Here is a 23,953-nt window from a genome sequence, read left to right as displayed (position 1 = left end):
CTGGGCACAGACCTAACAAAGTTTGCTGTTACAGAGGATCAAATTTTGTCCCACTCTTCTGCAAGAGCTTGTTTTAAGTCTTTTGTGTTAGAAATTTGCCTTTTCCTGATATTCTCTTTCAGCACTTTCCAAAGGTATTAAATGAGTTTAACATGTGGGACCTGAGAGGGGTGTTGAGTTGTTTCATTGTATTGTACATATTTCTAGTCATATGCTTCAGATCATTGTCCTGTTGAAAGATATAACTTACTTGTAAACCTACTTTTTTGGTACTAGCATTTAGATTTCCCTTCAAGATGGTGACATACATTTTGTGATCTTTTATGATATTTTGTAATTCTCTATAAAACGCATTTTTCCAACAGCTGTACCCCCCATCACGGGACCCCCACCACGTTTCACTGTGGGCACTGCGGCAGCATTTCTGGTTTTTCTTTTCTTTTTTTTTCCATCACACTATTTGCCTGCCATTCAACTAGCATATGTTTTACTATGTTCATCAGAATATATAACTCTACTCCAGAAGTCTTCCTTCTTGAACCTACATTCCTGTACAAAATTGATGTTTCCTCAGATGATCCAAAAGATCTTGCGTGCTACCCAGCCACTACATCTGCATTCCTTACAGTTAATTCTCACTTTATTGGCACATAGCACCTTACCCTTGACTTTAGGCTCCCCAGTCAACTTAAGAGGACTGATTTTTGGATTTTTCTTGATTTCCCCCTTAAGACGATCCTCATATCTTTATCAATTGATGAATAAGTGTGTCCAGTCCATGGCAGCTTTCTCAATAGTGTCATGTCACTGAATATTAAGAGTTAAGAAATCAGAATTTTTTATTAAAATTCATTAACAATGTGACAGAAAACCAAAGGAAGCAAGACAAGCATATTCGTTAGCTAATTAAGACTTAGTGCAAGAAGTCCTATATCTTACACAAGAGCATGCAGCAAGGAACTGACACAGCAGTTAATAACCTGTTAAGTGAATATAGAAAAATAAGTGCACACATGTGGTCATTATGAATCGAGCCTCATGTCAGAGCTTCAGGCTCGTTCCCTTTAAATACTCCAGCATTCCAGCTCTTGTCATGCACTGATCATTGGGATCAATGCATTCACAGAAATAGTACTCAATTCCAAGATTGCACACCGTAGTAAGCACTCGATTCCAAGATAGTACACTGTAGTGAATCTATGTCCTAGATGCTCCAGCACGGTTTATTAATCAGCCAATGATGTACTTGAGATGATGGTCTTCACCTGATGAACTTCATGCTGCTTGCTGCCCGCTTTCCATCTAGAAACTGACTGACTTCTGATTACACGATATTGCACGGTGCTGCTAGCACTGAACTTCAACACGGAAGTCAGCAATAGGATCTCTTTGGGTCCACATTCCTGTTCAACACTCAGGCACCTTTGGGGGTTGAAACATACCAGGCAGAAAGGAGGAGATCAACCGACCACACAACTACCGACACAGGTACATAACGCGTCATCATAGAATTTGGAGTGGGACCGAGGACACTCCAGTAGACAAAGATCACTTTGTGCTGGGCAACAGACACACCTACTTGCCAGGAACTTGCTGCAGTGCCAGGGTAACTAACATCTGCTCCTGGATGTTCAGCTGCTGACCTGACTGGACAGACGTTAACCAGAATCCTGTGGAATGGATGCTAACTAGTAACAAGTAATGTAAGTGGAAACTGTAAACAGTGTACGCATCCACAACAGAATGACAAAGTAAACTCCTCAAGCTCAGACTCAAAACTTAGGTTGAGAAGCAACCCAGAAAACAATTACAGAGTAAGTTTTTTAAATACAAGACAGGTTTAGACTCTCACTACCCTTACGGCTCATGTTACAAGCTGCACTGTCATGGCACTGCTCAAAACAACAACAATAGGTGGCAGATTGTGGTTGCAAATGGTTGACGCTAGTGTGCTGTGGATCAGCATTAAAGTTTCAGCCCTGGGTGCAAATTTTAGGCATATTTTGATGGTAGATGAACTCTTTATGAAGTAGCTCTTGTATGAAATTTTCTACTTTGTTAACCTTTTTATCACTATGAATCCATTTTGTTCTCTGTCTTTCAATAAAAATGATTTACTGAGGTACAGTCCACAGGATTGACTCTGCAGATTTTGTATTCACATCTTTTCATAAGCCACAGACTTACTTAAAAAACACACGTACACCTAGACAAATACTCTTTGGACTCTCTGTACTTGCTATAATGTTTGTTTGGGTACACTGTGTGCACTCCAAAACTGCTATATTAATTATCATGGCACATAATAAAAGGCTTTTTCTAGAACAATAAATACCAGCCACAGCATTTGTTTGTTGATATGCACATTTCTTGGGTAAAACCAAATTGTTTTTCAGTAATTGTTTACTAGTTTTATAAGCCGCTTGTTCATGATTTTTTCCTCAGTTTCTGAAGATGTATAAAGTATGTTCACAACTCTGTAGTTTTCACAATCATGCATGTTTCCTTTGTTTTTCAGGAAAGGTACCAGCATACTTATTTTCTATGCACAACATCATATTTCGAAACATTGTTGAAGAGTTGTGTGAGCCACCTGAAATCATCTAGTTGTGGGCACTGTCCGTGGCTCAGCAGGTATTTGGTCTGGACCAGCTACTTTACAGCTCTTCATTTTTGATGTACTGGAACATGCAGGAAATATCTACACTTATTTTGTGTACACCGGACACACTATTTTACCTTATTTAAACAGTATCTACTCTGAATACATATTTTTGTCACTTCTGACCAACTGCCTTCACTTTGACATCAATTTTATTAATGTTTGAGTGGCTAATTGGTAATATGAAGGAATAGGTATATTTGTCAAAGCTGTATATGTGATTGAGTCATGAATGTTAATCAAATAAGTTTTAACCTTTGGGTCCAATGTAGTGATCCCAAATAATCACTAAACACTACACATGGTATATTCCTTTGAGCTTGTTTCAATAATGCTTCCATAGATACTGTATTCCATTATAATTTGAGATTCATTACTTTTGCAGAGAAACATGACTTGTTATTTGAATTCTGACTGAAGACAGTAATATCACATCTGCTGTGATGATAAAAAGGTAAGGACGAAAGCACAAATATTGAATTAATCACCACATACAATATTGTTGCTACAAGACAGTATAAATTCCTCTTTTATCTTCTTTACTTGAGTAAAGAAACGATACCTTGTTTAACAGGATTTTCATGGTGATGAAAACAAGGCTTCATTAGTTCAATAATCTTTATAAACAAGACTGGAAATCTACTGGAAAAAATGTAAAAAAATCAATTTGATAAAAATATACTTAGACTGCATTTTAGTAACAGCAGTAATAATTGTATGAGAAAATTGGCTGGGATGTTACCAAGGCAACATGAAATGGTAATAACAAAAAAGACTGGTGTTAAAGTGAAAACTGTATGACAAGTAACAGACTATGTCTAACATAATATGAAAATATGCATTCATATTTTAGCTGAATACTCTATGACATACTCTGAAAATGGCAAGCATGCTAAGCAGTAAAAAGAGTTGCACAAATAAATTATATTGTGAAGTCAACAACGCATGTTGCAGGCTGCAACAGATAAGTTTCATTAATATACTCACAGTATGTTGGAGAGTAATTACTTGGGCAACAGCAACATGAAGAGATTCTAACAACTTTTGAGCTATTACACTTAAAAATTCGTTCTGAACAGTGACACAAAATCTACCAATATGTTCTTGCAATAGAAAGGATGAGTTGCTTAATGAGAATTCTGAGTAACTTGTTTCTCATTCTGAAAACTCTTTCACCTTCCAACAGGTTTCTGTAGAAAACATTGGTTTCACACCTTGAGATTAATTTCCATTCACTTTAGCTGGGGTGGGGGGGAAACAACTTCCTGCAGCTAATGTACCTACTTACAGTTGTTTACAAATAAAAACAACAAAAGCCTAGATGTAAAAAAAAATAGATAAAACTCCCAAGATAACTAAACATACTATTACAGCAACAAAATTAAGAACATTTGCAAAACTATACATTGAAGCAGGAAATTTCAGGACTAAGTATACACTTGCAATTCTTGATAATTAACAACAGACTTACTATTCTCTTTCTCAGTGTCCTGTCGCTTTTCCTTACCAAACTTTTTCCCTCCAAATATTTTTCAAAACGTTATCATGTCTAAATAAATATCCACACAATTTTGTTTTCCCTTTTTTGAACAGTAACTACAAGGCCCCCCCCCCCCCCCCCCCAAAAAAAAATCTTCATAGCAGTTTTGAAGACAAGGTTAAATAAATACGGGTACAATGAACAACCTCATATGAATGCTTTTCTAATTCTACCTTCACACTGCTCTCCATCAATCTCTATACTCACAGTTTAGTTTTTGTATATGTTTACTATTCTTTTCCTCTATTTCCAGTTTGCATATCTTCAATATCATGAAGAGTCTTTTTGCCAGCTAACACTATGAAATGCATTGTCTAAATCAATAGAGGCTACACATAAATCTCTGTTTCTTCTAACTTCCAATGTAGTTAAGATCCAGAGTTCCGTAACTGCTTCTCTTAACCTATTTTTGGTTTAAAAATACAGTGTGTCCCTAATTAATGTTTCAGTTCCAAAGCACTGTAGAAAGAGAACCACTGGAAAAAAAGGAAAAAAAAGAAAATTTGACCAAAAGATGGAGCTGTAAGTGTCGGCACATGCACACCAACAGATGTGTCACACACGGCTGTTCCTTAATTTGTGTCCCAGATGCCCAAAATGACTGCCTCCATGAAGGATTGTATGCTGCTCCTAAAGCTCTTTTACAAGAATGGTGACTGAATGAAACATCCTGCGTTGTTATAAATACAAAATCACACATGTTCAGGAGTTGCTTCCTGCTGACCTGCAAGCAAGACAAATGTTTGTTCTGGAATTTCTTGCTCACATGGAAGTGGATAATGAATGGCCATGGAACATTCTGTGGACAGACAAACTTCATTTCCACCTCCAAGGACATGCCAATACACAGAATTGCAGAATATGGGCAATGGAAAATCAGCACACACATCAACCGGTACCACTTTACATCAACCGGCACCACTTCATTCTGCAAATGTGACTTCATGATGCGGGTTGACAGCACCATTTATCGTACACCGTGTATTTTTTCGAAGAGACGAGTTCTGCAGGTCCTGTTACCTGGACCATCACTGGTAAACACTATGGGAAGAATCATTTTTATGCATTCTGGCACTGCTTTGCACATTCCACAGCCAGTGAAATGGTTCCTGCAGAAGCATTTTCGAAATGCTAGAATTATCAACCGTTATTTATCTACAACCTGGCTGTCCAAATCACTTGATCTGTGTGATTTCTGCCTGTGAGGTTATCTGAAAGATGTGTTCAGTGACCCAATTGTGAATGTAGCTGAATTGAAGGCATGCATTGGGCAACACATTCTGAATGTGACCTCTGGAGACACTCCGATCTTTTGTGGAACTTGTTGTTTCTCGATTACAACATGTGACAGAAAATGGTGGACAGCATATTGAACGTGTCTTACACCAGTCTCACGACAATTAGAAACCAAAGTCATTTTCCTTTTAATGTCATTTTTCATTTTCATGTGGCTTTTAGCTCCACGACAACTGAAAACTGATATCATTTTGCTTCTTATGTAGTTTTTGCCCTCAGGACAGTTAAAAACCTATTATTCCCATCCGTTGTAGTATTACCTTGCTGTGGTGGATGGGCTTACCTAACTAACAGTGCTTCAACTGTTGATTGCTAAACTTTTGCAGTAACGCACATTGAACAGTACGAACTTTGTAATGTGTGCAACTGAAGCCATAGCCATTATATTGTGACTTACCTGTCATTTGTAGCCATCCCCATTTACATTAAGACGCTCACAGTGTCATCTATTGGTGAAACTTTTGTGTGCCTTTTTTTCCCCCATGTCAATTATGTACTGTTCAAATTTGATGTCATTCTAAGCAGTGGCTCTATTTCTAAAGTTTTTGAAACTGGAACTTTAATTATGGACATCCCGAATAACTCCTTAAAGTTCTGATTCCCTTTCACATGTTATCCTATTTTACATTATGAATGTATTTTTGCTGTATGTGAAATTGGGCTTTTAATTCAGTAAATGGAGCAGTCTGTTGAAGCCCTTTCTTTTTTAATGAGCAAAACCATCTGGGAGAGACCCATACTCATAACAGAAGTTTACAATTTTGAAAACTTCATCTTCCATTTTGTTTCTCTAGAAATCTGTCAGAGAGCAACTGACACTGAAGATGGACCTGGAGCTTCCATTTGTCAGTTATTCATCTGCATCCAGTAATAGGTTTCCTCGCATACCTTTTACCACACAAGATCTTGCCCTTTCTGCAAACTGTTATTTCTTGATCTGTTTTGTGGGCTTATTTAGTCATTACATTCTCATGTCTTTTCCTATACACTGGTGAGCCAAAACATTATGACCACCTGCTTAATTGCTCGATTGTCCGTCTTTGGAACAAAATACATCATTGTTTCTGCATATCATGGATCTGACAGTTCGTCGGTAGGTTTGTGGAGGTATGTGGCATTAGATGTCTATGCATAATTCATGTAAATAATGGGCTCCTGATTTGCGTACGCAGTGATGATTCCTGATAGCAAACCAGATGGGTTTCATAGGTCAATGGCCACTGAGACATCAACATGAGTTCACTATAATTTTCCTTGTAGCACAGTGGCTCCAAGACAGAGACAATTATATTGCTGTATGATGACATCATCGTCGGGGAAGACACTAAGCATGAAGGGTTGCAAGTGGTTTGCAGCTGTCAGAGTATGTTCGATTACTAACACAGGTCCCATGGAGGCGCAGGAGAATGTCTCCCATAGAATAATGCGACTCCCACCAGCCTGTGTCCATTACGTGCTGCACATTTTGAGCCACCATTCACTTTGATGACCATATTTGTGGAGATGACCACTGACCTAGTGTAGCAAAAATGTGATTCACCCGAAGAGCTAACACATTTCTATTGATCGCCAGTCGAATCACAATGGTCCCACGCCCACTGCATTAGTAACTGACAATGTTGTTGGGTCAACATGTGAACATGTATGGGTGGTCTGCTGCAGAGCTCCATATTCAACAATGTACAACAAAAGATGTACTCTGAAACACTTGTGTGTGTGCCGGCATTATGCTTTTTCGACAAAGATGTCACTGATCACTATCTATCCTACTTTACAGAGCAGACAAGAAGAATCGTGGACATATAACCACTTAGTGCCTAATGGTAGTTTCAATGTCCTATCTCCTTCCGTAGATGCTCATGACAGTAGCACGTGACCATTCGGCCAGATCTGCCATTTTTGAGACAATCATTCTCAGGCCCTATATAATAATAATCTGTCCTTTATCAAAGTTGCTTATCTCAATAGCTTTCCCCATTTGCAACCAATATCTTCACTAGAGTGATCCCCCGTCCATGTCTGCACCACTTAACATACTATCACGTACCACAATTCTACCAGGCAGCATCCAACATCACAGTGGGCAGTGGTCACAATGGTTTGGCTGATCAGTGTATACCCACATATATTATTAACCCATTGTTCTCTGGATCCTGTATTTTTCCTATGTAACTTTTTAAATTATCATCATATATAGTCTTTATTATCCACTGTCATCACTCTTCCTACTCATCTCAATCTGATTACTCGTTTCTATCAGCTCATAAATTTTTCCGGGCTTACTTTGGCTTTGCTGCCTGTACAGGTAACTTTGAAAATAATGTAAAACACTTAAGTTATAGATTAAAAACATCTTTATAACACTATCATTCACTGCTGTAGTGAAAACGATAGTTTACAATATTGTAGGCCGTGAGTTGGATATTTGTTCAAGTTGCTGATCTAATACACATGAGGCAAAATGAAGGCTGTTGATGTGTTCATGATTTGAATCACAAAACACTGCACCAGTTACTTTTTTCCCATGCATAGCATGACACACTTCAAGAGTTTATTTCAAGTTTTACACGCGATTTTATGTATTTCCAAGTCTTGGAAATTATCTTTTCTTATTTTTAAGATGTGAACAAATTTCTGTTGTTAGTGACAAAAGCTACTTTTACTTTATGTGACCTAAGTTCGTTTGCTATAACCACCCTCCCCCTTCCCAAAATAAGTGCAATAAAATAGTATAAAACAGATATAAAGCATAGTCAATAACCTAAATAGTCAGTAGTGCTAGGATAGAAGTTATAAGTGACAACTTTATCCAAGCAATGTAATCCACGTCAAATGGAAGAACTCTTATGACTGAATCCAAACTCTTTGGGAAGCTATACTGTTGTAATATCTTTCAACCACATTTTAATTTCACACAAACAAGCAGTGTGAGTGATGGTCTGTGTGTGTTGATTTCCACACAATGAAGGTAGAAATACTATTTTCTAACATTAACACATAAAATTCACAATACTTACATTTATGCTTTTCTAATTACAGTAAAACTAGAACAAGATGACTGCATGCAGGACTTGAGAGGCAGAACAAACACACACACACACACACACACACACACACACACACACACACACACACACACACTCTTGATAATGAGAAACACGTAACGCTATGCATGAAAAAATGCGGCATGTGCAGTGTTTTACCCACAGTTGCAGACTTTCTAAAAACACCAATTTTGATGAATGAAATTAAATTGTCAGTGTGCTGTCATAGGTGATGAGGACACATTCAACCCAATGTGGGTAACCCATTATGGGTAAAGAATAATAGGAGATGAAAATCAGTTCTCAGTAACTATGATCACTGAACAATGGAAAGCATTGTCAAAGATGACTGTGGAGACTAAAAAAGCACATCTGAAGCCTGAACTGAATTAGTATACCAGAATCATTGTGCATATACATCTCACTTACATTCCACATACCTCTGACTTGGTAAGAAACTACCAAGTAATGTGTATGAGAGTAAAAAGGTGGAACCAGTTCCTCTCACATTGTTTCTAAAAATATGTAACGCACGAGGAAGGTGCATGAAGAAGCTTATGCCTCTCACAGAGTATTTTCTACCATTAGACATTCAGGTGGTTCTGTGGTGGTGTTGGCTAATGTTGCATGTTATTGTTTTTATAACTTCACGACAATTACAAACATAAGTCTTTTAAAAGTACATGATTACTTTACCACACTTTACCAAAATTCTTACAACACAAGAACATCAACCCTTGTTACTCTTATTCTTTATTAGTGCCTTAGACTATAAACAAATGAGAATGGAGCAGTTTGGTTGGGTGAAGCAAATTTTCTAGCATTTAAGTATAGTGAGCATGTCAAATCTGGGTAGAATGCATTGAATTGCTAATGTTCTTACAAGACTGCTAGCACCATCAAGTGCACACACATGGCTACCATCTCTGGTAGCATAATGTAATTATAATTTTTGCTGACCAATCACAAGCTCTCTGTGAGTTACAAACAGTCATCACAAGTCAGTTTTGGCTGACAAAGCCTTTCAACGGAGAGCTCAAGATTTTACCCAGATTTGAAGTGACAAGGAATGTGATTCAATTTCTCCAGGCATATTTTACATCAGCGCACCTGATGATGGCAACGTGGTCGATTGCCGAAATATTGTGTCCTATGCACACTCATACCAGGCTGTTCACCCGAGATTTATTTAGTGACAAGGAATGTTACATATATTTAAGAATGCTGAAGAATGTCAATTAAAAATCACCAGAACAGGACAACTGTTAGGATACCAAGAAATGGGGACAGAGATCTTCCAATGTGTTGATTTACTGCAATTAGATCAGAATACAACTATGTGGTAATGATATTAGTGCAGCCATGCACTGTCTTATATATTTTAGAAATATTACCAAAGTGATGCAATTGTATTCAAACAATTAGATGCATCATCAGCACATCAGTATAGATGTCTGTATTAAATATTTTACATTGGCACACCTGAGCAAAAACAACAGTGTGTTTAAATAATGGAAGAAAATATACGGTAGCAATTTTTAACATTACAGTGGATGTCAAAGAGAAAGACAAAAATAGGAAATCACAGATCAGCTGAAAGAATATGCACCACAGTAAATAAATACTCCCAGAGAATAGTATTGCATGGACAGAAAATAGTGGCAAAGCTTTATGATCTACCTTACTCTCTATTAATCTACTAATGAACTTAAGGCTACTGAGATTTGAAGGTGTGTCACTGCCTTGAAAGGCGGCAGTCGTGGGCTTGATTAGTTTTTGTGTGTGTGTGTGTGTATGTGTGTGTGTGTGTGTGTGTGTGTGTGTGTGTGTGTGTGTGCCTACCAGTAACTATCCTAATTTTTGACTTTATTGTACCAATAAACACAAGCTGAACTGGCTAAATGCCAATGGAACAGAAAGCCAACAAATGGATGAATAGGCAAACAATTTCTCTCTCTCTCTCTCTCTCTCTCTCTCTCTCTCTCTCTCTCTCTCTCGCCCATACATATCATCTTCTGGGGCAATACACCTGCCGCAAAGAAAATCCTCACAGCACAAAAAAGAGCAATAAGAATCATTTGTGGTGTACCCCCACGAATCTCATGTCGAAATCTTTTTAAACGACTTGAAATACTGACAGCAACATCTCAGTACATATATTCACTGATGTGCTTCATAATAAATAACCCCACTCTGTATGAAACGAATTGCCTACATCATGAACATAACACCAGAAGAAAAGAGGATTTCCACTGTGAGTTAAAGAACTTGACACTTATTCAGAAAGGGGTAAAGTACGCTGGAAAGAAAATTTTCAATTCCCTACCCAACAGCATCAAAAGTATGAGTAGTACATCAGTATTTAAACGTAGCTTGAAAAATTATTTACTTGAGACCTCACTTTATTCACTAGAGGAATTCTTTCAGAGAAATAAGTAAAACCCAGATTGGAAAGATGTTTTTAAATTTTTTGATGCTGTTTACTGTTAAACTAATGTAATAATGCCCTAATGTAAAAACTCCTGTTTTTCTCATTTCCATTTTTGGGTCACTTTTAAACCCAAAATGGGAAGTTTTGATTACTGTTCAAGGTTAAAATAAATGCAATAATGACCTAAATATGGAACTGCTATCTTCACAATTATGTTGACTAGTTTTTAAGCTAATAACTATGACTTTTGTGCACTGTTATTAATACTATAACAATGTTTTTATTCTATGTATTTTATTATGTATATTGACACGTTCCACATCTGAGTGACTTGCTCACATGTACAGATCTATGGAACAAGTATATAAATAAATAAAAATAAATAAAACACAGGTTTCTATATATTCAACACCATCTATCTTAAATTGGACTGGATTAATACATTTGTATGCCTGTATAAAATAAGGATTATTTAATTACCAATTTAAAAGTTAACTCTAGTTAAGCACAGTTTTTAGGACAGGAACAGCATTGCATATTTTTTAAAAAAGCAAGTTTTTTAGGTAAAGCAAATTCTCTCATCACCTGTGTCTGTGACTGACTGCTTATGGAGCAAAGATCGTGGTAGATATCTTCACTACGGATGTGCGAGTAGTAACTTCCATATTCCACTTCATCAGTGAAGCCTCGAATTGGTTCATCATCACTACAACACATGCATACACAAAACTACAGTTGATGGGGCATGCAGTTGCTATGGAATGATACATAAGACACTGAACTTCTCATGCAGGACTTTCTATTTTACTTATAACATAAAACAAGTGCAATTGGGCTAGAAAGTGTGGAACTTGTGTGGGTCATCTATGTAAACCACATAATAAATGGAACAACAAGCTCACTCTATTATTATATAAATTGTGCAAAGCTACCTACATACGGGAAAAGAAAGGATGGTTCAGCACTAAAAATACAAACTATTTTACCTACTAATTACTAAATGTGATACACAACCCAAGATTCAGATTCAAGAGACCTTTAATAGACACCACAATAAAGACAGGGCATCTGATAAAACTATGAGAACAGAAGAAAAATCAAATACTTTAACAACAATAAAGACATCCTATTTATCATTATGCTAATATGAAATTGTATTTCAGTTTCATGTCTCTTTACACATTTCTTGTGAGCTGATATATAATTACTCACTTACTTCTCCTACACTGGTGTGCCTCTCAATGACCGAATTATTGCCAAATTTTTAATAATGTTACAGTGCCAAAAGAAATCTTTATTTTTCAGATAGAATTAATAATGATATTATAGATGCAGTTAATGTCAATGAAACAAACTTAATTCAATCTATGCACCTTAATATAACAATGATGGCAGCAACATATACAAGGAGAGACTGAAAATATAATGACAATTAACCTGAAAACAACATATTATAACACAGCATCAAATACTGAATATCTCTGACTCCCCCCCCCCCCCCCCTCCCCCACAAAAAAATCATTTTCCTACAGACTTAAAAATAGTTGGAATCTTTCAGTACAGGAGAAAGATTTTTTACAGTGCTATTGTGGTGACAATGGTAGTATTGTCATAACTTTGAAAATCATCTGCAGTAATTCCAATGAATTTTTGTGAAGCTATTTACAGCATTGGAATATCAATTATGTAATGGGAATAAATGAATAATAAATTTGATGTGCATTGTCAACTTCTCATGACGTAATGAATAGTCTTGCGACTCACTCTGAGGATGGCCAGACGATATGCAGCCGAAATATCAGTGGAAGAAATTTTATTTGCACAGCTGCATGTCTGACATTTAATGGACTATTCATTACGCTGTGAGAAGTTGAAAATGCACATCAAGTACCTCTTCGGAGAGGAGATGGTTTCATGGGTCCATAGTTTGGACAAATTATGACACCAGAGGGCAAGACTATTGAGCTCCTTGAGTTTCTTACTGAAGTGCCGGGACCACGGGGTTGTTCCAAAATTTGCAATGTTGGTTCACTTTGTCAAGAACGCTGCAGTAAATATAATTTTACATAGGTCTAGGTCTGCTATTGTTACAGAAAGAATTCGTTTTACTTGTTGGAAGTTGGGCATTGATTCTAAACACCTGTATCATCTGCATTTGAAGATAGCAGCTGTTTTATCTCCTGACTCATGGGATTGGATTGATGGCATGACATGGGCCAAGTATGACTAGGTTTACGAAGTGGCTACCAAAAGATAGATTGCCAACTACTACCAAAGGACAGATTGCCAACTACAGCCGATTAGACCAGCCTTCTCAGGTGGACTCTATTATTCGATGTCCTCTCATAAATTTGATGGTTAATGATCTGGACAAAGCTATGTTATCTGCCTTAATTAAAGGGCTAAATTTTGTCCCTACTCCAAAGACTTTGCTGACATCATCTTTTATCAGTGCCACTGAGGAAGCTGTCCAACGGCTATCAGAGGATTCAGCTGAAGAAATCAGACGTGAAAGCTGCCGAGCAATTACGAAACATCGTCTCAAAGAAGTAATGTTTCCAAGGAAGAGAGATTTGCAATATGAAAGCTGCATGAGGATACTGACACATTCGTCCTCTGTGCTAATAAAGGTAATGCTAACGTCCTTTTGCCTCAGGAAGTCTACAAGGAAGAGGTACGTGGTCTACTTAGTTCTAGTGCATACCGGAAGATTAACAAAGATCCTACCAACAAGGTGACAATAAGGACTGCTGACTTGCTGAACACTTCATCACTACCAAAGGATGTCATAAGAAGTTTAAAAGTGTGAGGTGCAGTACCACAGAGATTTTATGGGTTTCCTAAAATTCTCAAGATGAATAAGGATGAGCGTCTAGAGGATTTGTCTATGGGGCCTGCAACGAACGCTATTGGCTCACCAACGTATTTTTCTGCCAAATATTTAGCCACGGTGGAGCATATATGGCCATGCTTGGCACCTTGTCGTCACTCTTGCGACTCAATGTGAGGATGGCCGCACGATACGCAGGCGAAATATCAGTGGAAGAAATTTTATTTGCATGGCTGCATGCCCAACATTTAATGAACAAATAATAAATTTGTGTCTAGTGAGGTGTGTTTGCAGCACCCTCACATGACTGGAAAATTTAAATTATGTGGATCAGTTTACTGAACCACATCATACATTATCAAATGTTTTCAGACAATATGAACAAAGTGTAACATTACTAAGCAATTTGATCACTAAAAAAAAATTTAAATTCAAAATCCTAGATTATGGATACATCAACTAACAACCAACTTTGATATTTACTACAGTCTATGTTACAGGAAAACCAATTACAAGTACAATGTCTCAAAATTGCAAGCACTTGTGCTAAGTCGGCATTATAACTGAGATTCATTCTGAGATATTATGCCTATGCTTATATTTTATTGTAATTACTGCCCAGAGTGTATGCTTCACCTGACTAACATAAATTTTTATGGAATCTGATTACTATGAAATGTGTCAGTGCTGAGGTTTTTTTGTGAAGTTGTTTTTTAAATCAATCCATACCAGCTACACCCACTTGGTTTAGTCCAACATTATTTTCTCTTCATTCCATATTAAGCTCAGTGCAAAGATGGGAGACAAAATTGTCCATGTCGTTTTTTAGGAGGACTATTCCAGCTTTACTTCAATTAATTTAGAGAAACCATGGAAAACCTTAATCAGGATGGCTGGATGGGGATGAGTCCTGCTCCACCCAAATGAAAGTAAGTGTAGCAAGTTAACTAATTCCATATTAACTTTCCACCTCAAGCTCGCTCACTTTGTAACAACAGATGACCTGAAACCTGCAATGAGGTTATTGAAGACTTTTTCACTAATACAAATTTATCACTGTTACTGGTAATCTGATCAAAAAGTAAATTTATGACCCTTTAGCCAATAAGATATATTTTCAACCATTTGTTGTTTCACATGAACAAGATCTGCTTCGCGAGATGTATGCAACTGTGGATTAAGCTTTAGACTTCTGTCATACTATAATACATTCAAATCAGGAATATGCTCTGAACATTATCTTATATTGCACAACAGGTTTTCAGTCCTGAGTGGGTCAACTATTATAGGTAATGTAAAGTAAACTGTAAGAACATAATAGAAGTGGCACTCAAATTTTACTGAAAAGGTAGATCAGGGGACAATGTCCTGTGGACAAATGATGAAGCACAAGCTCAGTGCAAAGATGGGAGACAAAATTGTCCATGTCGTTTTTTAGGAGGACTATTCCAGCTTTACTTCAATTAATTTAGAGAAACCATGGAAAACCTTAATCAGGATGGCTAGATGGGGATGAGTCCTGCTCCACCCAAATAAAAGTAAGTGTAGCAAGTTAACTAATACAAAATACTGAAAGCACATGTCACATATTGAGCATGGCAGCCAAGCAGGAAATCCTTTCATTTTACGTCAAGTCAATGTTCTGAAGATATAGTGTGTACTGGTATTTTAAAGTAGCACCGAAGTACACTATTGGCCATTAAAATTGCTACACCAAGAAGAAATGCTGATGATAAACGGGTATTCATTGGACAAATATATTATACTAGAACTGACATGTGGTTACATTTTCACGCAATTTCGGCGAATAGATCCTGAGAAATCAGTACCCAGAACAACCATCTCTGGCCATAATAACGGCCTTGGTATGCCTGGGCATTAAGTCAAACAGAGCTTGGATGGCGTGTACAGGTACAGCTGCCCATGCAGCTTCAACACGATACCACAGTTCATCAAAAGTGGTGACCGGAGTATTGTGACGAGCCAGTTGCTCGGCCACCATTGACCAGATGTTTTCAGTTGGTGAGAGATCTAGAGAATGTGCTGGCCAGGGCAGCAGTCAAAAATTTTCTGTATCCAGAAAGGCCCGTACAGGACCTACAACATGCGGTCGTGCATAATCCTGCTGAAATGTAGGGTTTCGCAGGGATCGAATGAAAGGTAGAGCCACGGGTCATAACACATCTGAACTGTAATGTCCACTGTTCAAAGTGCCATCAATGCGAACAAGAGGTGACTGAGAAGTGTAACCAATGGCACCTCATACCATCACACCAGTATGGTGATGACGAATACACACTTCCAATGTGCATTCACCGCAATGTCGCCAAACACGGATGCGACCATCATGATGCTGTAAACAGAACCTGGATTCATCCGAAAAAATGATGTTTTGTCATTCGTGCACCCAGGTTCATCATTGAGCACACCATCACAGGCGCTCCTGTCTGTGGTGCAGCGTCAAGGGTAACCGCAGCCACGGTCTCCAAGCTGATAGTCCGTGCTGCTGCAAACGTTGTCGAACTGTTCGTGCAGATGGTTGTCTTGCAAACGTCTCCATCAATTGACTCAGGGATCGAGATGTGGCTGCATGGTCTGTTACAGCCATGCGGATAAGATGCCTGTCATCTCGACTGCTAGTGATAAGAGGCCGTTGGGATCCAGCACGCTGTTCTGTATTACCCTCCTGAACCCACCGATTCCATATTCTGCTAACAGTCATTGGATCTTGACCAACGCGAGTAGCAATGTCACGATACGATACACCGCAATCGCGATAGGCTACAATCTGACCTTTATCAAAGTCGGAAACTTGATGGTACGCATTTCTCCTCCTTACACGAGGCATCACAACAACGTTTCACCAGGCAATGCCGGTCAACTGCTGTTTGTGTATGAGAAATCGTTTGGTAACTTTCCTCATGTCAGCATGTTGTAGGTGTCGCCACCAGCACCAACCTTGTGTGAATGCTCTGGAAAGGTAATCATTTGCATATCACAGCATCTTCTTCCTTTAGGGTAAATTTCGCGTCTGTAGCACGTCATCTTCATGGTGTAGTAATTTTAATGGCCAGTAGTCTATATTTATGATGCTGAATCTACACATTATGTTATTAGTTCTAATATGTATGCAAAATCTCATTCCCTCCCATCATCACCAGACATTTGATATCCATTACTAAAGGCCTCCACTAGACTTTTTATGGTCCTCAGCAAAACAAACTCTGTAGCTCATGCACATTTTCTAATGTCATCCACCAAACTTCCTTTCATCACAATCTTGGTTTTTTCTTATATCTAGGAAGCTAGAAAAATTCTTCTTGATCCCTCTATCAACCCCTCATCTGGCTACGTTCCTGACCATCTAAATTTCATTTTAATTATGTCTTCCACTCCAATCTCTTCCCTTATCTGTTTGCATGTTTTACTATCTTTCCTAGTAATTCTGAGCCCGTCCCCAAAAATTTCGTACTGTATTACCCTGTTCTTGAATGGTTTTCAGGTTGAAAGTTAATGTCTCATGGCCAAGTCAAACCTGGTAGCACACACGGACTTGGAACTTTTCTTTTCAAAAGACACATTGCAAACTCAGTTTAAAAAATTCATTTAATTTACCAAAAGCACTCCAGCCATTATTACTCTTCTGTTTATTTACTTATTTATTGATGCCCATCTCATCCTTTCCACATGCCCTGAATACAAAAAATTATCGATTGGTTCTATGACTTCACTGTTAATTTGTATCCGTGAGGATATTATGACTGGTCTCACCAATTTTCCTGTTACAACAGACTAAAACCATCTGTTACTGTAGTTCACCATAATGAATCATGTCATTTAATAATAATGAGCTCCAAAGTTATGAAAATAAAAAGTACAAAAGGACTGCATCCACAAGAAGACATACCACTGACAAAGGATATGTAAACAACAATTAATTAATTATATACAGAAAAAGTTAGAAAAATAAAGGTAAGAAAAGTTTTGGAAGATTTTAAGGAAAAGGAAATAGTTTAGAACCCAGAAAACCAAGATGTAGAGGATACTGACAGAATTTTAACAATGGCAGAGGAGTTCAATACCCGCACTGCATTCTTCAGTAAATAATATAAACAATTATCTTGATAGACTAACTGCCATAATGAGGAAATCTCAAATAAATGAAACTAGTAATGTGTATGATCTCTGGAAATGCTGAACTTTGAGCATACAGTATCAGCGTGTAGCTTAATGAGATGGTGAATGAATCATGCATGGCACTGTACCATTTTTCAAGCATTAGGGTAATCTTGATAAAGAAGAACTAAGTTTAAAAAAATTCTTCTTTATGATATTTAAAAGGGTGTTTATATGTATCAAATATTAGTGGGTAGCTTTAGTGAAGAATAATAATTATTACATTAATACAAGACATGCTTAGGCAGCAGACAGGAAGAAAAATTGCATGACTTTCTGACAAAGATCTGTCCGAAAGTTAAGCAATTTTTCGTTTTTTCTATGTGCCTGTATGCTGCTCAGCACATCTTACTGTTGGTGATTTACCCTCAAACAAATGGTACATTCCATCCTGGATATTCTATCAATGCAGAACAATAATTATATATGATATCAGAGACAGTGAAAAGAGAATTAAAATTTTAAATATCATAATAAAGAAAATGAAAATTGTAAGCAGAATTACATGTAAATATAGAAATGTATTTTCAACAATGGTACCAGCAGCTCAGCATGCGTTCCAGACAAGCTAAAAGATTAAACGATCATGCAAATAGGGTAAGTTTCTTTATTTGTACCTCTGGAGGTGAAGAAGAGATTGTTACATAGCAAAGATCCTCATAGATTGCTTCTTCTTTGTCTTCAAAATAAGTACATTTTATTGTGAATTGCATCCAGCTGCGGTCACTGCTTTCCCCACTAATATTACTAACTGTTGGTATGACAGAGGTATTGCTGTAAGTATGAAATATGTGCCTAGTAGGAAATTGGTCCTTATCATTTCACACAGGTTATTCATAACGGAAAGGAAATGTCAAAAGTCATTTATCTTTGGAAACAGGCCTCATTATGTAGCATACAAAAACAACACCTACTGTTCCCTCTCATTCCAACCCCAACTGTCCCTCACGCTACACCATTCCATAATGCTTCCTGGAATCATAAAAGAGCATGCAGCTGGAAAGTTAGACACAATTAACCACTGAATACTGAGTGATAAAATGAAAATAAGAAGGAATCACTCTTAGGAAGATACTTGTTGGGTATACATTTGAAAATGCTCTGTATCATAACAAACTGTGTACAAGGAAGAACATTTGCCTACTGAATGCAGTTTTTATATTCTGAATCTGAAAGCAAAACTGAAGGCTGCAGAGTATATATATTCTGCCAGTCATATTGCAAAAGTAGATCATGTAGCTGTACTGCAATGGTAGATCAAACAAGTAGTAGAGCTTGAGCGTTCTGATGTAAAGGTGCCTTATCTAGGAATTAAAGAAAAGAAGAGTGAAACAAAAGGTTTGAGAATAGTGGGAAAAAAATGAATGGGGGAACACTGGGACACCACAGTCATTTTTATAAATTATTTGTTTCTCTCTCTTATCGTATTTACTGCCGTCTCATAAAACTTTATTTCCTGATTTTTCTATTTAGAATCTGAAAACAGTGCCACTGATTTTGACAGCTTAAGTTTTGGAATCAACATTTCTTTGTCATTATTTTTTCCTATAATCATTAACATGTAGTTAGTAAAGCTATTTCACTTAGTGTCATCTTCTACAACATTCTGCAGATCTGCACCAGTTTGACACACATCACTGAAGACCTCACTCAAATGGGAAATTAACCTCCAACCTTCCTTTCCTATTTCCATGTTTGAACAATAAATTTGAACATGGCGAACACTGATTCAGGTATATTTTGCACAATGTAACCTAGTAAACTGTTGTGTGTCATGCAATGGGCAATGAACATTCACAATACTTGACAGTGTAAAATTAAGGCAAGAAAATTGTAAAAATTGCAGTCATGGTTGTGGATGGTTCAACATTTCAAAATCTGCCTGATACAGTCTACGTAAGAAGGCTAGCATAAGTTAGTATGATGAGTTTTGTATCTCTTGGGACATGATGAAAATACTGCTGAAGCAAAACAATTGGTACTTGAACTCATGATGCAAACATAGGTCTTGTTTTTTATATAATTACATAAAAATAGCATTTAACACAAATTTAATACCTATTTCAAGATAGTGACATGATCCTGATTTCTCTCTGTTACACATTTCTCCAACCACCTTCTGCAGGAATATGAGTTGAGTGATAAATTATCTTACTATAATTTAAATTGACTGCATCATACGACTACCCATATTACATTCATGTTTATGTCAATACAGGCTTTAAAAATATATTTTTAAATTCTGAAATGAACAAATCTATATTCTGAATTTTATTACACTGTTTGCAACTCGTGCAAAATATTTTCTACCATTTGTTTAATTGTCTATTCTCTAAATATTGACACTTTTGAATAAACATCGAATATGTTTCTAATAATTTAAAACTGCAATTCACTGATACTTTGGACTGACACTGTACACTCACACTGCTATATGTTAAGTCTGATATTAAACTGCTGGTTCAAAGCGTATTGTAACACAGCAACCTTTATTTAGCCATTTATTTGCATGTGCTTAATTCTTCACTAAAAAATGTAAGTGACTGGGTATGGAGACACATTGCTGACTGCTAGATAGACCTCAGAATATATGTGGTAGCTGATATATTTAAGGGGGGAAGGACGTCAAACAGGTCGTCTTGGAGCAGGAGAACCACAGGACATTTTAATTTCCACTGTCTATACTTTTACGAATTAATTCATAAAATTTTGTCAGCATGACCAGGAAGGATTCAGGTTTCACAATCTATGTAGTAGTGGAAGTTCAAAAATATAAGCAAATAGTTTATTTTTTTACATTTGTATTTCACCTTTTTTCACTTACCATTGGCTGCATTTGTTGCTATAAGTACACTTTTCTTCATAAGTAAGAGAGATTCTTCGATCAATTTAGCACAGTATACAAACCATACTTACAGGTGTATGAAACTCTAGGAATTATTTAATTTATGAAAAAATGAATGTGCTGTTATATTTTAAACTTCATGTTTAGAAAAAACTCTAATTTTATAGATAATTATCTCAATTTTTACGACAGTTTTTAATACATTTGGAAAATTCTAAAGTTTCATACACCTCTAAGTATGGTTTGTATGCTGTGCAAAATTCATTGAAGAAATTCCCTTACTTATGAAGAAAAGTGTACCTATAGCAACAAATGCAGCCAATGGTAAGTGAAAAAAGGTGAAATAAAAATGTAAAAAAAAAAAACTATTTGCTTATATTTTTGAACTTCCACCGCTATAAGTGTAAATCCTGAATCCTTTCTGGTCATTCTTATAAAGTTTTATGAATTTATTTTAAAAAGTATAGACAGTGGAAATTAAAATGTCCTGTGGTATCTCTCCTGCAGCAAGTCGTACCGTTTGACGTCCTACCCCCCTTAAGGAAATTTGGACTTCACATAAATTGTTCCAAGTTATCTAGACATATTGATCAGCTGGAAATGGCCACAGAGGTTGAAATCAGCTGACTTGAGTCAAACATCTACACCTTTGTCTATTAATTACAGTATACAGGTAAAATTATGTGACTTAATAATTTAACTGAAAACGATTAGTTGTATACTTCAGACAGAAATATCTTCTACGTGAATGAAGATAGAAACTTGGGGTGCATTTTGACTTACGCATTAAAACTAAAGTTTACGTTGGGATTAGTTGTAAGTTGCCAATTCATGTTGTTACAAATACAAGGTCTGTTCACAGTGATGAGTGTTTAAATCGTACTCAGTGTTGCGAATGGTTCATATGGTTTAAAAATGGCCAGATGGGAGTCAAAGATGATGCTCATTCAGGATGCCCTTCGACATTTACAGACGACAGATGCTCATTCAGGATGCCCTTCAACGTTTACAGATGACACTCATGTCAGGAACTTCTATGAAATTGTACGTGCCAATTGCAGACTGACTGCCTAAAATATTGTAGAAGAATGAAGCATTTCAGTTGGATCAAGTAATGAAATCTTGATACTGTGTCTCGGAATGCATCGTGTTGCCGCCAAGTTGGTACCACGGCTCATGAGTCAAGACCAGAATGACCTTTGCCTGGCAATCTGAGAAGAGTTTTTGGATTGTGTAGATGAAAATGAGATGTTCCTTAAGAGAATCATAATTGGTGATGAGACGTGGTTCTATTGGTATGATGTTGAGATGCTGAAGGGATGAAAATTTGTAATGATAGACGAGGTATAAGAAAATTCGTATATGGCACTTTGCGCGATAAAGCAAAAATCGTACCAAGACTGCTTCCGGAAGGGGAAATGGCATTGGTAGGGGTGTATCACCTGTGGAGGAGAGTATTTCAAATGAGACCATGCAGAATAAGTAAAAAGTGTATAAAAATTCTGTGGACAAAGTTCCTGAATTTTTTGAACCGACCTCATAGGGGCCTCCCTAGTGCAACTAGCTCGCTCCCCCACTTATTCATTACCCACTGTGTCGAGATGGTGGTAAGAGAGCAACAAAATGAGGTTTGCATACTCAGCTCTCAACAAATCCAATTTGGTTAGAACTGTGTCGCATGATTTTCACAGAGGGTATGATGCTGTGCCTCCTGTGGCATAAAAGGTCTATGGATCTTGCGTTGCAACATTGGCCTCCAGTGTCATTTGATATCATGGTAAGTGATTTTTAATTTTTTATTAAATTTTTGGTGGAGATATGTAAAACTCTTTGTCTACATGCCTCCTTTGCAACAACTCATGGTGAAGTTTGATGCCACATGGCAACCGCTATGCAATGGCAATCAGATGTGGAGTATTAATTTGCAGAAAATACCCACAATCTTTGTATGCCTCATCAAAGGAGACCTCTAAAGTGTACAAATAAAGAAAAATAATCACCAAGAACAAGTAAACGTAAAACACACACACACACACACACACACACACACACACAGACGACAACAAATGTGAATTCAGGACTGCAGATGACAGCAAAGTTATGGGATAAGTTTGCATTGCCTGTATGTTTGTGATGCGTCTGACGGAGGGCACACTGAACATTTGTGAAAAGTGAATGCAGTTTTACAGTAATTTTGAAAATAACATCTTTGTAGCACTATGTGTAAGTTAAAAGTTATTCCAAATTTCTGTCCTCATCCACATGTGAAATAGGGTGAATCTTTTTAAAACACTCTGTGTTTATGTTATATATGCTTAAAGATGAGAAAAACGGCAACTGATGCAGAAGTCAGCACCATCTGGTATGGATGCGGAGAATGATCACAACTGATGCCATGGCAACAACCTGATTCATCACAATGCTCAATAGAAGCACTGCACTATCTCATGGCAACATGCCCACAAAATAAAATAGCATGGGTAGTAATTCCATTAGGAAGATAAAAAAATTACATCTTAACACTTTTTAGTTTTCAGTGTATCCACACAGTAAGAAGTTGTTGATGCATTTCCAATGACAAAAGAAATGTCAAAACTTGGAAAAACAGAACTTATGCATGTTACTGAATGTTTTTGTAAAATACTTAATGAGTATTCACATGTAACTGGATGCAGTTCTGAATAACAGTCGTATAGAAGTTTGTGCTTGCTATAACATAAATGAATATTTATATGGGTCATATTAACAGTACAAAATATGAGAATGTTCGAGACAAATTTTAAGCGTATTCATGCAAGACATACTGAAGACTGCTGGGAAATCAGAACCTGCTACTGCAAAATGTGAACAGTTATCTTTTCTTCATCCAGAGTGTAAGGAAATTTTAATTTATCACTCTCCCAGCAAATTTAAGAGCCAGATAAAAGAGCATAAGTAGTAGCACCCGAAGTGTACAGAGATCAATTTTTCAAAATCATTAATCACAGTTACAATATAATTCCACACAATTAACTTTGTTTTGAAGTGAGTATTTTAAAACAATATTGGTTTTCTAACACTAAACATTTTGTATAAGTGCATATATTTGCAGAATACGAGTAAATACATTTACCTAAAACTCTGTCAAAC

The 23,953-nt window shown here is 36.9% G+C and overlaps 1 protein-coding gene across 2 annotated transcripts in view; it reads right to left on the bottom strand.

Moving 5' to 3' along the window:
- The window catches only part of LOC126470229 (protein vav), a 170,817-nt gene that overhangs the window by 110,772 nt on the left and 36,092 nt on the right, over positions 1-23,953 (bottom strand). The window contains exon 4 of one of the 2 annotated variants that reach the window (XM_050097920.1): positions 18,597-18,753. In XM_050097920.1, coding sequence (XP_049953877.1) covers positions 18,597-18,753 — 157 coding nt within the window. Of the gene's footprint in view, positions 1-11,558; positions 11,680-18,596; positions 18,754-23,953 lie in introns of both variants that reach the window. The other variant, XM_050097921.1, reaches the window with a different exon arrangement.

This window comes from Schistocerca serialis, chromosome 3 (assembly GCF_023864345.2).
Source record: "Schistocerca serialis cubense isolate TAMUIC-IGC-003099 chromosome 3, iqSchSeri2.2, whole genome shotgun sequence".
NCBI lineage: Eukaryota > Metazoa > Arthropoda > Insecta > Orthoptera > Acrididae > Schistocerca > Schistocerca serialis.
The sequence above is the reverse complement of the archived record's forward strand: the minus strand, read 5'-3'. Positions and strand labels throughout refer to the sequence as shown.